The 15,172-nt window shown below is 45.2% G+C and overlaps 1 protein-coding gene across 1 annotated transcript in view; it reads left to right on the top strand.

The window, feature by feature from the left end:
- The window catches only part of COLQ (collagen like tail subunit of asymmetric acetylcholinesterase), a 71,884-nt gene that overhangs the window by 41,500 nt on the left and 15,212 nt on the right, over window positions 1-15,172 (top strand). The window contains exons 4-12 of the mRNA XM_032144280.2: window positions 1,378-1,422; window positions 1,759-1,785; window positions 3,571-3,642; window positions 5,278-5,340; window positions 5,817-5,843; window positions 6,494-6,538; window positions 6,730-6,765; window positions 10,143-10,223; window positions 14,306-14,402. Coding sequence (XP_032000171.1) covers window positions 1,378-1,422; window positions 1,759-1,785; window positions 3,571-3,642; window positions 5,278-5,340; window positions 5,817-5,843; window positions 6,494-6,538; window positions 6,730-6,765; window positions 10,143-10,223; window positions 14,306-14,402 — 493 coding nt within the window. The remainder of the gene's footprint in view (window positions 1-1,377; window positions 1,423-1,758; window positions 1,786-3,570; window positions 3,643-5,277; window positions 5,341-5,816; window positions 5,844-6,493; window positions 6,539-6,729; window positions 6,766-10,142; window positions 10,224-14,305; window positions 14,403-15,172) is intronic.

Raw genomic sequence — 15,172 nt, 5'->3', positions numbered from 1 at the left:
ATTCCTAAAGGATCTAGAACTAGAAATACCATTTGACCCAGCCATCCCCTTACTGGGTATATACCCAAAGGATTATAAATCATGCTGCTATAAAGACACATGCACACGTATGTTTATTGGAGCACTATTCACAATAGCAAAGACTTGGAACCAACCCAAATGTCCATCAGTGATAGACTGGATTAAGAAAATATGGCACATATGCACCATAGAATACTATGCAGCCATAAAAAGGATGAGTTTATGTCCTTTGTAGGGACATGGATGAAGCTGGAAACCATCATTCTGACCAAACAATTGCAAGGACAGAAAACCAAACACTGTATGTTCTCACTCATAGATGGGAATTGAACAATGAGAACACTTGGACACAGGGTGGGGAACATCACACACCAGGGCCTGTTGTGGGGGGAGTGGGGAGGGATAGCATTAGGAGATATACCTAATGCGAATGACAAGTTAGTGGGTGCAGCACACCAAGATGGCACAGGTATACATATGTAACAAACCTGCACGTTGTGCACATGTACCCTAGAACTTAAAGTATAATTTAAAAAAAGAAAAAAAAAGAAATCATATTTCAAAAAGGCTTTGCATTATGCATGTTCACCTGCAGATCCTGGGGGTGCAGTGGGGGCCTGGGGAATTTTGATGAATTTCCTCTCTGCTGTTTTGGAGAATTTGGAAAATAGCTGACTGAGCATTTTGCAGACACATTCTGGCTGTGGATGTGCAAAGCTTTGATGCAGTGAGTTGTAGGGTCCCTGAGCTAGAGTCAGCTCCTCTCCAATGGACAAAAATGCACTCTTTACTTGCCAACATTCTTAGTGTCTTAAAAAAGAAGACTTTTTTCCTGCTGAAGAAAGGTAAAAATTATTTGGCACCTAGTACCCACAAATTGACCATGGGAATTTCCAAGGTGGCAGCTGCTGCTATGTGCAAAACTTAACTTGTCTCTTGTCAGGCCCCCAGGAAAGTTTGGCAAGAGTAACTGAAAAGATATGAGAGGTGATGAAGCCTCTTGTTTTCAGCAAATGGGATTTATTCAAGACACTTTGGTTGCTCTCAACAAGCACTTGGGATGTTTTAGGCAAACAAAGAGTTACAGGGAGAAAATTAAAACCACAGAGAGTAGATATGTAAGCATTGCAACCATGGAGCCACTGGAAAACCAGCTCAGAGAAAGCTAAAGAGGAGGAAGAACAGAGGAGGGGACTGGGCTGGAGGGCACAGGAAAAGCCTCCATGGGTCCCTGGAGCCCTACATCTGCCCAGAGAATGACATTGCTGCTGTAGGAGCCCAGTGCACCAAGATCCTCTCACCCATCCAGCTTCGGACTGATACATACTTTCTTCACTTTTTATCTTGATTGATTAGGGTCCACCGGGGCTTCCTGGCAAGACAGGACCAAAGGGAGAAAAGGTATGAACCACTGCTTTCTTCAACCCTTCTTTCCTTGGTAATTCCAGCCTGTTTTCTGGGCGTCCCACTGAGAATTTCCTAGTTGAGATTTCCAAACATGTGCTAACTCTGCCGTGGTGTGAGAGGCTGGGCTCCATGATGGCTGAGCTGCTGCAGCACGTATGGGATACCACTGGTGTGTTTTGACATGGCCTACTGACATGGCAGAGGGGCCGTGAGCAGCAGCCAAGCAACTGAGCCACATGGCCATGCCCAGTCATCAGCTCTACTAAGCCTTCTGCTTCCAGAACATCTCTTCCAAAGCAGCCTCTCCTTACCTGTCTTCTCCATCCACAGGGGGAGCTTGGCCGACCAGGAAGGAAGGTATGGTCTGCGCTGTTCTGTGAGTGTCACATGAGCGTCTGTGCTCCACGTGCATGTGTGTGCATGCACTCCTAGGGAGGGGGGACCAGCAATGCACTTCAGTGGCCACTGATACCCAGGTGGACAGTGATGGTGCTGCTGTCTCGATGGTGACAGTAGAAACCTTGCCCTTTCGGTCAACTTCTTTGTTCAGGAGCAGGAGCCTGCTATTGCCAGGCATTCAGACTTCTTCTAGGGACTGCCAAGCCTGGCCAAATTCCACCCCTCTCACTTCCCACCCCAACCCCAGACCATCTCACTCTGCTACCCATCAGAGAAACCCTTCATAGCTCCAACCACTAACACAGAATGACTGTCACTGTCTGATTAAATTTGAATAAAGTGCCAGAGCAGACAGAAACAAATGGCTTTTGCTTTTTGGCTCAGCTGAAATAAATGGAGGTTACTTAAGGTCACAGTGACTCTGATTGAACCAAACACATGTTATCAAGGCTCTCATTAGTGTCAAGAGGGAGTAAATCAGCTGCCTATTATATTTGCTGAGGTCAGTGGATACTGGCACTGAATTTCTAGGTCTTGGTTATAGACAGGGTTGCAAAACTTTGGCCAAGAAAGATGTCCATGGCTCTAAATATAAATTACTATATTTATTGTTAAATGGTTTATTAAATGGTTTCATGGTCCACAAGATCCTTAAACAGACTTTTGCAAGACAAAGTTACAACTCTTTAGGGCACAGATGAAAAGTATAGCCAAGGCACAGCGGCTGTCTGAAGTGCTGGGGTGGTCTCCATGGCAATGGTCAAAGGATATTCTGCTGTGGTGTCCATGCTCAGGCCTAACAAGGACCATGATTGATTAGTGATGTCTACCATGGATGTGGGAGGCAACAGTACAAACCAGTACACATGCCAGGATTTGGTATATCTGGTTTAGGGGCTGAGCCCTTCACATCTCTAGCTAATTGTGAAATTAGCTAATGGGTACAAGGTCAAGATAGGCCCTTAGCACCTGCACCCACTCTCTCTTGCAGGGCTTGCTCTTCCATAGCCCTGGCTTAGGCAGAGACAGAGGTGACATGTACCATGTGCAAGTGAATACATTATTATGGGACCACTCTCGGGAGGAGCCTGTAGGGGGAATGGGAGAAGCCAGGCAAAGGTGTGGTATCAGGTGAAGTCGAGCTTTAGCAGTCTGATCCCTAGGGGGAGCTTGAGAGTGTCAATTGCCCAAAGGTAAGGGAGCTGGGCTATTGGCTGCAGGAAGGAGAGTTAACATAAATTACTGGGCAGTTCTAATTGCTCAAGGGCAAACCGCAGTTACAGGTTGCAGAAATGAGCTGTTAGCAGCAAGGAAGGTAGCCTCTGGGCGATGGGCACTCTGAGCAGGTCAGAAAGACCTTGAAAGAGTGCTGACAGCATCTGCTACTGCTCCCCAAATGTAAATCCTATCTCATTCCATAGCACATCCTTGGGAAGACCCCATTGGAACACAGGGGATTTTTGGGTGGGGGTGGGTAGAAGTGATAAAAATTTTAAAAACCGAGAAGTTTAGAATCCCTTTCTCACCACCCTCCATTTCTTGAGAAGAATAAGATCCTGTTTGATGATACAGTGTGACACCAAGGGCTTGTCAGGCCATCAGTTTTTGGAGAGTGGAGATGAGGGTCATAGTAGCCATGCTTAGAGACCCCACTCTCTCCTCTGGGCCCCAGAGACAAAACATATTTATTAGAAGTAAAGAAACAAACCCAGTTGCCCTGACTTTTGTTCTTGGTCTTTGAAGGGTAGACCTGGCCCCCCAGGTGTTCCTGGCATGCCTGGGCCCATCGGTTGGCCAGGCCCTGAAGGACCCAGGGTAAGTGTGGCATGCTCTCAGGGCTCATGCGGTGTCAAAACAAGAGGGGGGAAGATGGCAGCTTTCCTGACTCCTGGCACATAGTCAGGGAATCCCTTCTTCAAGAGGGGGAAGAAGAAGAGAGCTTAAGGACTGGCCACAGGGCCCCAGATACTTCCTCCTTCACTTGGCCTGCAAGACCTTGGTCAGTGCAACAGCTCTGCTCCTGTGGGAGGAGAAATAGGAGGCTGGTACCCTCTTCTACAGGGGCCCTGGTTCTCCTTTGTCCTAGGAACTAGCACCCCACTCTGGTTTCCCTGAGATGACCTAAGAGGGGCTTGTGTCTGGGAAGCTCTTGCCTGTCATGCTGACCTGGCAGGGAATGGAGAGTTGAGGGGGTGGTGTTGGCTGGCTGCAGGATGGAAATCCTACATTCAGAGAGGGATTGCCGAGTGCTGAGGAAATCTCCTTCCTCAGTCAGGCTATGGAAAGCAAGCACATCCCCATCTGTGCCTCAATTTTTCCCACTGGTAGTCATAGACTAGAGGGTTCAGAGGCGTGACTCAGAGTTTTATCTGCAGAAGTCAGAGCTGGGCAGGTGGATCTCACCATCTGCTCTGATTCGTTTACTGGCTGTATTATAGCAGTGGGAAACTGTGTGTCCAGTTCTCTTAGGAAAAGTCCCAAAAGGATATTTTAAAAATCCTCTGCAGAGCTGAGCTGTCCTGCACAGCAGCCAGTAGCCACATGTGACCCTCAAGCCCGTGGAATGTTGCTAGTGCTACTGAGGAACTGAATTTTTAAACTTTAACTATTTGAATTAACCTTTGCTAAATTCAGTTATTTGAAACTGTTAGTTTGCAGCAACTTGCATGCATGAATCTGCTTTTTCAACTATAAATTTTATGATCTCTAAATACAGATCAAATATTTTGGATGAAAATTTAGCACCTGAATGGAGATGTGTAAATGTAAATTACACAGCAGATTTCAAGTACTTATTATGAAAAGCACAATGTAAAATATCTCAGTAATTTTTATACAGATTACAAGTTGGGATGATTAGATTAATTAGATTAAAGGAGATTTATTAAAATTAACTTCATTCGTTTAGTTTTACTTTAAGGTAACTTCTTTTAAAAGTTTAAGATTAAGTATGTGGCTCACCTTCTATTTCTATTGGTTAGTACTGGTATAGAGTATCTTTAGTACAGAGGGTGGGTGCTGGAAGTCCCAACCACAAATCATTCTGAGGACCCTTCCTATGCAAAGAGCAAAGCAGGCAATGTTTTTTGCGTGTGTTGACACCTTGTTTTCTGAGGCCCCAGTTCCCTCATGCCTCCTCCACTACTCTGTCACTATCCTCGCTAGGAAAATACCAAGTATTACCATATACAACATCTTAGTGAGCAGTTGGTGTGGGGATCTGCTTCACTTTGGGCATTTTCATTTTATGTTTAATCTTAAACACAAGAATGAAATGTGGAGTTTCACTGGGACCTCGGGAGGGAGAAAGTGGGCGCATCTGGGGCCCTCAGATTTACAAGCCAGCCCTGATATCCCCAGTTCCTTCCCAATCTTGCCTGTGACTCTCCTGGTTCAGTTTCTCTAAAAAATATCACTGCGGGTCTTTTCTTCTTCTTCTAATTCCCACAGGGTGAAAAAGGTGACCTGGGTGTGATGGGCTTGCCAGGGTCAAGAGGACCAATGGGCTCCAAGGTCAGTGTGGGGTCCAAATGGATGTTCCCAGATCTTCTCTGTAAGGCTGTGGAGCAGCTGCTGTCTACAAACATAGGGACTGGATGGGGCTGCAGTCCTGGACTAGGGAATGTCATGGATATTGCAGAGCCTGCCTTTACCAGCCCTTTGGAGAACATCATGCCCTAGGATGCAGGGGCATAGGGATGCCATTCCTGCTGTTCTCTTGGGCAGGAAGAACCAAGCTTCTGGATATCAGAGCAGATGGAAACCTTTGATCAGGACTTTGCAGGGTGATAAAAGCAATGTTCCTTTTAGGCCTGGTATAACCACAACCCTCTGGGACATCTTTGTGTTTGGTGCTGCAACCCCACTAAAACTCACAGTGCAATGTGGAGACACACCTTACCACCACATTCAGGGATTCCTTCTATTCTTCTACCAAACTCAGAAGTCCTATAAGGCTGATTGTAAATGTACCTTCTGCTTTCTTTTAGGGCTACCCTGGATCCAGAGGGGAAAAGGTTAGTGCTTTTCTTGGATGGTGTCCCAGAGCCTGGTCTGGGCTACAGGCTCTGGAATCAGAGACGTGCAGAGGATGGGCCCAGGTCTCTATTTAGTCTGCAACTAAAGCCACCATCCCTAGCTATTCCCCACCCTTTGTCAGTGGACTGAGAGAGAAGTGAGGGACCTCCTGAAGCAGGGCAAGCTGGTAAGAGAAGGGCTCCCCATAGAGGCAGAGGCCTCTCGTGTGGAGCACATAAGCAAATGAAGGCCGTGCCAGGTAGAGAATAAGCACAGTTTGCACAGAGTGCTGGAGGAAATTGGTGATGCGTGTCTTTAGGCCAAGCTTCCACCACACAACCTTCTGACCTGGGCAAAAACCAAATCAAAACCAGCATCAACCTGTGGACAAATTTCCTACAGGATGAGAGAGGATTTGGGGCCCAGAATTTTCCATGAGTTGTCCTTTATGAATGCAAGAGGTCTTCAGGGTTCAACAAGAAGTAGATCACAAAGCATTCCTTCCCTGGACAAGTCACCTGACATCTCTGAGCCTATTTCTTCACTTGTAAAATGAGGGTTTTGGTTTAGGGAGCTTTTCAGTTTGAAATGCTTGAATTTCCCTCCCAGGATATTAACTCATTGACTTTCTCCTGTGGTTTCTTCCTAGGGATCCAGAGGTGAAAAGGGTGACCTGGGTCCCAAAGGAGAAAAGGTAATGGAGAAAACCTTTCCATAGAAATGATAAATGTCAATGCAAGTAGAAGCCCCCACCCACCCCCATCTGTGGACTGATGATGGACTGATGGACAGGCCTCCATCTTGAAAATGACCAACCAAGCCTGTCCACAGCCATTTCAGGTGTTGTTTCAGAGGCAGTCACAATATTTGTTGCTCTTTTCACAGGGTTTCCCAGGATTTCCTGGAATGTTGGGGCAGAAAGTAAGTAACCTTGAGGTAGTGAAAATAGGCCTCAATAAAAATATCAGGTCCTCCAAGCACAACAAAAAGAGCTCTGCCTCCTTGTCTATCAGGCAGGGATGGTGGGTTTAACCATGGAAACTTCTGGTTTGGGACGGGAAGCAAGTTGCTTTTCACCCTGGGGAGAGGGTGGCGGGATGGTCTGGAGCCTCCCTCTAGCTCAATGGGAAGGAAAGGACAACCCATCTGGGTTTTGGGTTTTTGTTTGTTTGTTTGTTTGCTTGCTTGCTTTTTTGCTTTTCCTACCTCTTAAAGGGCTGTGGTCCTACTCAAATGCAGAAACCTTTCTCACAGGGGACTCAGATCTGAGCTACAACAGTCAAAGCCCCTGTCAGCACACAGGCCCCAGTGTAAGGCACAGGTGTCTTTAGCTTAAGGTCACTGTGCCTTATTGCAGTCCTTCTTCAAGGGCGGTGCACATACTGCCAGAAGGACACAAAAGTATTTGAACTGAAGACTGCTAACATTTTTTTAAGAGTTAAATTTTGTATTTAAATAGTTAAATATTGGCCAGGCCTGGTGCCTCATGCCTGTAATCCCAGCACTTCGGGATGGCTTGAGCCCAGGAGTTCGAGACTAGCCTGGGCAACATGGTGAAATCCTATTTCTACCAAAAAAAAAATACAAAACATTAGCTGGACATGGTAGTGCACACCTGTAGTGCCAGATACTTAGGAAGCTGAGGCGGGAGGGTGGCCTGAGCCCAGGAGTCAAAGCTGCAGTAAGCCATGATTGCACCACTAAACTCCAGCCTGGGCCACAGAGGCAGACCCTGTCTCAATAAATAAATAAATAGTTAAGTATTTAATGGATATCTTGCTTGGGACAAAGCTTGATAAAAAAGGGTCCATTTCAGGTAACTTAGAGAAAAAAATATTCAGCCTGGGCAATATAGTACTATCTCATCTCTAAAAAAAAAAAAAAAAAAAAATTAGCAGGTCATGGTGGCACATGCCTATAGTCCCAGCGACTCAGGAGGCTGAGGTGGGAGAATTGCTTGAGCCCAGGTGATTGAGGCTGCAGTGAGCTGAGATTACGCCACTGCTCTCCAGCCTGGGCAACAGAGAAAGACCATGTCTCTGAAAAAAAAGAGAAGAGAAGAGAAGAAAGAAGTGAAGAAAGAGAGAGAGAGAGAAAGAAAAATATTCAGTAAATAGCAAAACAGTGGTATACGGAGATGACAAAAATTGTGAAGGTGACCATTGACCAACATATTTTTTGAAACTTTTACTGAGGGTTAGGGTTGGGGAAGAAGAACGAGGGTAGGTGAGGGGAAATGTCAGAGAATGAAGAGAGAAAAGGGCATACATGGCCATTTGGAACAGCTCGTAAGCTAACATCATGTTGGCTCCTCATGCCATAAGCCATTGACATTGGAAATTGTTATTTTAACCTAGGTCTCAAACCATCATGTTCTTCAAACATGCAAAGGGGATGCTTTGTTAGTATTTTTAATTTTTAAAAGTTCACCTTAAAGTTTTATTTACCAAACTAAAACAATTTTTATCTTACCTTTTCTAGTCAGTGGAACATGCTTAAATATTTTCAATCAACATGCATTAAGTTATTATATCACTACCTTAAGCTGTCAGAAACTACCCTCTGCTACCCTAGGTAGGGTGTTGGGTTAAAAAAATAGATTAATTATATAAGCAAATTAAAGGAAATGTTAAAAGAGAAAAAACAGTTTTACTTAAAATATTTAGATTAGCTTTTCATTCAGGGCAACAGTGAACGTCAAAGAATAATAAATTACTGTAAAATTAAGTATGGCAGCTTCTCTGTCCTCTGCACCATTTACTAGACTTCCTATCTGAAGAGTTGTCTTCCCCTTTTATGACAGGCTGTTTTAAGACAGAGCTGATATGATGACCATAATTAGGTCTTGGGAGAGAAATTAGATCAAGAAATTCCTGACTGCTTCCAGCTGATGTAGAGAAGGGCCACACTTCCTTCTGACAATCCTTGAAAAAAAAAAAAAATGCTGCTTGTGCTGCTGTTTCCTCCCAGCCATAAAGACATCCCCGAGCCTCTCTAAACAGCCAGGGAAAAACTGCAAACATCTCCATGGCGTGTAGCATCCATCCTATCCTCTCACACTGTCCCTTTCCCTAGAGACTGTTGAAGGATGTGTGGGTTGGAAAGAAATCATAGATTTAAGGACAATTCTTGGTGAAACAAGACATTGGTGGCTTGGGTAGGGACACATTGGCTGAGCTGACAGATAATTTCAGAGCTTTATGTTTGATCCTTTCCATATACAGGTGTTTCCTGGAATTTTCCATTGTGTTATAGCTCCTCTGACCACCATGTGAAAAAGTGCCTGGGTGTTTTTTGTTCTCTCTGAGGAGCTGGGCAGCTCTTCATGGGCACTGGCTGCTGACTAACACTCATGGTTGCTATTGCTAAATTTTTCTTGTTGGTGGTGCATTCTGGGCTGTTGGGGGATTACTGCAGATAGGAATGAAGTGCCCTGTGGGTTCATGACCCAAAGAAACAGTAAGTGGGGCCGGAATCCATGTAGAATAAAACGGGGAAGAAGGAGAGAAACTAAGATGGAGAAATGAGTTTTGTGAAATATTGGCCTTAAACTATGAAATTCTGCAATGGGTACATTGGGTTTTGATAGTTCAACATAGAGCTTTACAAATAGGAATATTGTTTCCATTGTTCTCCATGCCTTTTTCCATAATTATATTGAAGATGTGAACATATGTTTGGAACATCTCTCCCCACAAAAGAACTTTCATCTAAATCAAATGGAAGTGAGCTGGAACTCAAACCAATGCTTACTAAGAGTGGGCAAGCACATAATCCTAAGTAAGAGTCATTAAATGAGTAGAAACTTCCCAAAGATAACAGTTGGCAAAACAGTGTCCAATCATTTAAAAACCTCTAAATTTGACTTTGTGCTAAAAACAACATGTAGGAAAATACAACATAAAATTCCAACTAGAAGGAAAGTGTTTTCCCAGACAGCTTGTAGTAAGTAGCACAGGCATGCTGTGCTGGATGCCCCAGCCTCTCACTGCCCGTTCTGGGTGATGATTTGTCTCTCCTATTTGGCCATCAAAATGTGTGCTGCTCCACACCTGTCCCTCTCAGGTAACAGATAACCCACTCAGAATTACCTTCTTCCTTCCCTCCTCTTCCTTGAAAGACATGTCTGCCTTTCTCATGACTTCATCACTCTCCCAACCTTCCAGGGCAGCCCAGTTGGCATAGATTTGGAATGATCAAGTAAACTGCCCTTGTAGCCAGTGACTGGCTAGACCTGTGTAGATGTGCCCACTCCACATGCCCTAAGTCCTCTCTTGCTTCTTTTTCCTTCTTTCCAGGGTGAAATGGGTCCAAAAGGTGAACCTGGGATAGCAGGACACCGAGGACCCACGGGAAGACCAGGAAAACGAGGCAAGCAGGTAAGGATCCCAGGGCTTACCACCCGCCTGAGGTCAGAACTTCCTGACCTGGCAGTGTGTGGAGTGGCAGGCAGGTGGCGTTAATCAGATATATTCTGTAGACCTAGACTCCAACGTCCTCTAGGCTAGCAGATGGGAGCAGCACCACTTCCAGAAGCTGCTGGCATCTCTAGGCTAGCCACAGTTTGAAGTGGATGGGATAGGATGCTCCATGCGAACTGTGCCAAGGCCAGAAGCAAGAGTGGATATTTGGTTCATAAAAATAAGTCTATCTTAACCAAAGCAGCTAGGAATGGAAGGCAGATATGGTCATTTACCCAGAAAACCTATTTTATGCTTCAATGTCCCAGACACAAATGAAGTTTTAGAAACGAGCCTAGATATTTTCCTGCTGTTGAGAAGTCTTCCGGGTCTCAACAATAAGGTGGTTTTTCCCTGCTCAGGCCTCCAATTTGTAAGTGACCTTTTTTCTTGGGTTTATTAACGTGCTTAAGGCAATTGTTCATTCTGAACTCCCCCTGGTCAGCAGGCTCTTGTGTTAAGCCATGTGATGTGACATGACTGCTCTAGAGACAGCCTTAGCTGTCTCATATATAATCCTGAGAGGTAAACATCTTTGGATGGAAGCTTTTTCCATTCTTTTACTTATTTCCTTAGGCTATATCTGTGGCCCACAAACTTAATCTTACATCAAGATCACCTGGGGGTGGGGCCGGTGATTAAATACAGATGTACAGATCCCTCACATCAGGTGCAATGGTTGTAGTTCCAAGCTTGCCACTCCTCATCCCCAGTGTCTAGGCCTTATTTTCCAAAGACCATAATATAATTGACCTGGAATGAGGTTTCAGCATGGGTTTGGCTATTTTTTGTTAAGCTCCATGTGATTTTAATGTGCAGCCAGGTTTCAGAACCATAATAACACTATGAAGCCAATTCTGGTCTTTTCCCAATCAGCTTAGAAAGAACACAGGCTCTAACCTGGAAAATTTAGACTGCACAGTAACTTTCAAAGTTACAATCTTCCAGTCCAATTTTCAAACTTTGATCGTGGGTGGCATGGTCATGGTTTCGCAATGATGCCACAGATACCAATTTCTTAAAAGTAGGCTCAGATAAAAAAGGAAAAAAATAGGGGAGAAATCTTTTCTTGTATCACTTTATCCCCTCCTAATGATTTCCATTCATAATATTTTAAGCTTGGGGTTCCAGAAGCTTCCTGGCTTCCTTCTGTCTTGGGCAGTGTTTGTCTTTTCCTAGTTTCTGGCGATAACCAAAGCCAGGAAGGCCATTTCTTGAGCCTGCTGAGACTGATTCCGTTGGAATCGTAAAAGCTACACCAAAACCACACCTGGGAGCTCAGAGAAGTTAGAGAAATGAGCCCAAGCTTTCGACAAAACATTGTGCACAACCCGAGGGTGCTGCAAACCCTCGGTGTTGGTGTCGTTCCAGTTGGGAGATAACGAGTTGTTAGCCTTAGAAGCCTGCTGTGATACTTATTTTTATCATGAATTAATCTCCCAGCATAGAGTCTTACATACTCTTTGTTTGTTGGCCAGCAGTGCTGAGAGTCTCTGAAAGTTATTGTTAAGTCAATCCAAAGGCAAAAATCAGAAATTCAGAAGGAATTTCAGATAATAATTTCTGTGCCAGAAGGATTACAGAGACCACTTAATCCAGTCTCCTCAGCTTATTCACAAGGAAGCTGAGGGCCAGGGAGATGGAGTTGCTAGCCCAAGACCCCTCCATGAAGTCAGCTTCAAAGCCAGGGTTAGAATCCAGAGAGTTGAGTTGAGACCAACTTTCCCCACATGACTTCTTCTCTCAGCTACCTTCATGCTTCAGGACTTGCCTTCAGGCAAGCCCAGGAAAGCAGCTGTTGACTTTATTATAAAAATCTTCTCAGCCAGGCGTGGCAACTCATGCCTGTAATCCCAGCACTTTGGGAGGCTGAGGCAGGCGGATCACCTGAGGTCAGGAGTTAGAGACCAGCTATAGTAAAACCCCGCCTCTACTAAAAAATACAAAAATTAGCTGGCTATGGTGGCGCACACCTCTAGTCCCAGCTACTTGGGAAGCTGAGGCAAGAGTCGCTTGAACGCAGGAGGCAGATGTTGCAGTGAGCTAAGATCACACCACTGCACTCCAGCCTGGGGGACAGAGCAAGACTCCGTCTCTCAAAAAAAAACCTTCAGTAACTGAGAAACAATTTCCTTGAGAGAGATCACCCAACTTTGTGGCAAATAAGGAATAAAGAATGCCTTTCCTGGAAAGCTCTACTCAGTGAGTCCTGCTGATAGAGATGTGGCTCATTCTGAGCGATGGCCGATAAGCGGAATATTCCATTACTGCTGGTGTCAGAATGAAGGAGCATTTCCAGCTCCTTCAAGCTTTGGAACTTCCTGTGCTCAGAGCCAGCTGACATGGCCGTTAGAAAAACAAGACTGAACTGTGGCTATATTAAGATGTGTGACTTCCTTTGCCATCCTGGGACCCAGCTTGGTTACTGCAGGGAATGCTTCAGCTGGGCTGAGGCTTAAGAACTCCCTCCATAAACATGGAATCAGAAATAAACTCTGACCTCACAGATCCCATATTCAGAGTTCAAGAACTCCTTGGACATTACCAAGACGGCCCCCAGTGCCATGTGGACAAGGCGGCAGGTCACCTGTCACCGTTGTGGCTGGAAAGGAGTCCCAAACCTGCCTGCTCCCCAGATTTGAGGAAGATTACATTTCATCAGGTGGGCAAGCCTGCCAAGGCGCAAGTGTAGTAAGAAGAACCAGGTCAAAAATGTCAGGTGTCAATCACTGCTCTGATTAGGTCTGAGGCAAGAGCAGACAATTAGCAAATTGCTCAGGGGAAGAGTCAATAGCATGCACCAGCCTTGGTTTCAGGGTGACTCCTAAGAGCAACCCTGAGGGAGAATGAAGAGCCCAGTCTTTGCTCTTTATGCTCCCAGCATAGGCAGAAAAGAGGACACTTCATGTGGAACAGCTGTAGCCACAGGTGTGCCCTTTTTAATAAACCAAGACTTGTTTAACTACGTGAAACAGATGGAACTAAGCCAGTTGCTGTGATAATTGGCTTGCCCCACATAGCTCTTCGTTCTGTGCAAACCACATTTTCACCTCTGAGATCTTTGTTAGTCTCACAGACCTATGTGGGTGTAAATTTACTGGCCTCATTTTAAAGATGACAAAACTGAGGTACAAAGCAATGACGTGAGTTACCCAGAGTCTTAAGGTCAAGGTGAAACCTCTGGATTTACAGATCAGCAAAGCTGCCTACCTTTGTGTTTCTAGCATCTTTGTCCTCCCTCATTTCATCTGGGGAAAGGAGGTGAGCTAGACAGATTCCAGCCCGTAGGGAGTGTATGTCTCATGGGGAGACATCAATGAAATGACCACACAAATAATCCATATGCTATGATCTGGGATAAATGCCATGAAGGAAATAGGCTGAGTTCTGAGACCTTATGGTGGGGTGAACTGACTCCATCCAGGAAGGTCAGGGAAGGCTTTGCCATAGGGCATTTGAGCTGAGAGTCAAAGGGTGAGTGACAGTTAACTAGGCTAGGGGGAAGGAAGAGATTTTGGGGCAGAGAGAAGGATCTCGAGAAGGGGGATAATAGACATGGTGCCCTTGAAGACCAAAAAGGCCAAAAGGCTGGAATGAAGCTGGAAAGCCTGGCCATGCAAGGCTTTGCAGGCTGCAGTAAAGAGCTAAGTCTTTATCCTGAGTGCAACGGGAAGCCAATGAGTGAAAATAGCTCATTTCTAGGCCTCCATTTCCTCACTTGCCCAGGGCCTAGAGTAGATTTGACCGGTTCCTTTCAGCTGCCATGTGCCACGTTTGTAGGACAGAGCAAGAACTAAGGTCTGCAAACTTGTAGCCATCACTATCTCAAATGTCATTTGCCCTAAGCTTATTAAGAGCTCGATGGTCAAGACCTCTGGAGCTGCATCCCCCACTGGGCTCTTGCTCCTTAAGTGCAAGGTGATCTCTGATTTGGTGATAAATGAGGCGGGAAGCTTGCTATGTCATGCTTTCATAACAGGCTCTGCCTTTCTTTCTGTCAGGGACAGAAAGGGGATAGTGGAGTTATGGGCCCACCTGGCAAGCCTGGGCCTTCTGGTCAACCTGGCCGTCCAGGGCCCCCAGGCCCCCCATCTGCAGGTAAGAGCTACACTGCTTCACTTGATCCACTGTTGCAATACTGGCCAGCCTCCCAGAGAGGGCACAAGGAAATGCCAGCAGAGATGCCTTGTGTTTCAAGTTAGAAACTACCAGAGACACTCTAATATCTTTGTAATTTCTCCACGATTTAGCTCATTCAACTTTTATGCAAGAGAGATAAATGCCATTCTGAATTTTTTTAGCATTCTGGAGAACAAATAGAGGAAAGAAAAAAAGCACATTAATGATGTCATTTATACCTTAAGTGAAAAATAACAGAAACATATTTCATCAACTAATACCTTTTTCTAGATATAAGTGTCATGGCTCCAAGCAATTCTCTTAAACCTAGAAGTAAAGGTGACATTGCAGGGTTTTCCAATTTACAGTGTTATAAAAGAGTCCTTATTTGTTTGCAATAGATAGAGAACGAGGCCGGGCGTGGGTGGCTCACGCCTGTTTTTTCAGCACTTTGGGAGGCCGAGACGGGCAGATCACTTGAGGTCGGGAGTTTGAGATCTGGTCAACCATGGCAAAAACGCTTCTCTACTAAAAGTACAAAAAGTAGCCTGGCGTGGTGGCACGTGGCTGTAATCCCAGCTTCTCTGAGGCCGAGGCAGAAGAATCGCTTGAACCTGGGAGGTGGAGATTGCAGTGAGCTAAAATTGTGCCATCTCGAAACTCTGTCTCAAAAAAAAAAAAAAGAAAGAAATTACTAAAATGAAATAAAAAATAAAAAGTTGGCCGGGTGCGGTGGCTCACGCCTGTAA

This window comes from Hylobates moloch, unplaced genomic scaffold (genome assembly GCF_009828535.3).
Source record: "Hylobates moloch isolate HMO894 unplaced genomic scaffold, HMol_V3 SCAFFOLD_22, whole genome shotgun sequence".
NCBI lineage: Eukaryota > Metazoa > Chordata > Mammalia > Primates > Hylobatidae > Hylobates > Hylobates moloch.
This window is presented reverse-complemented; position numbering and strand designations above follow the sequence as displayed.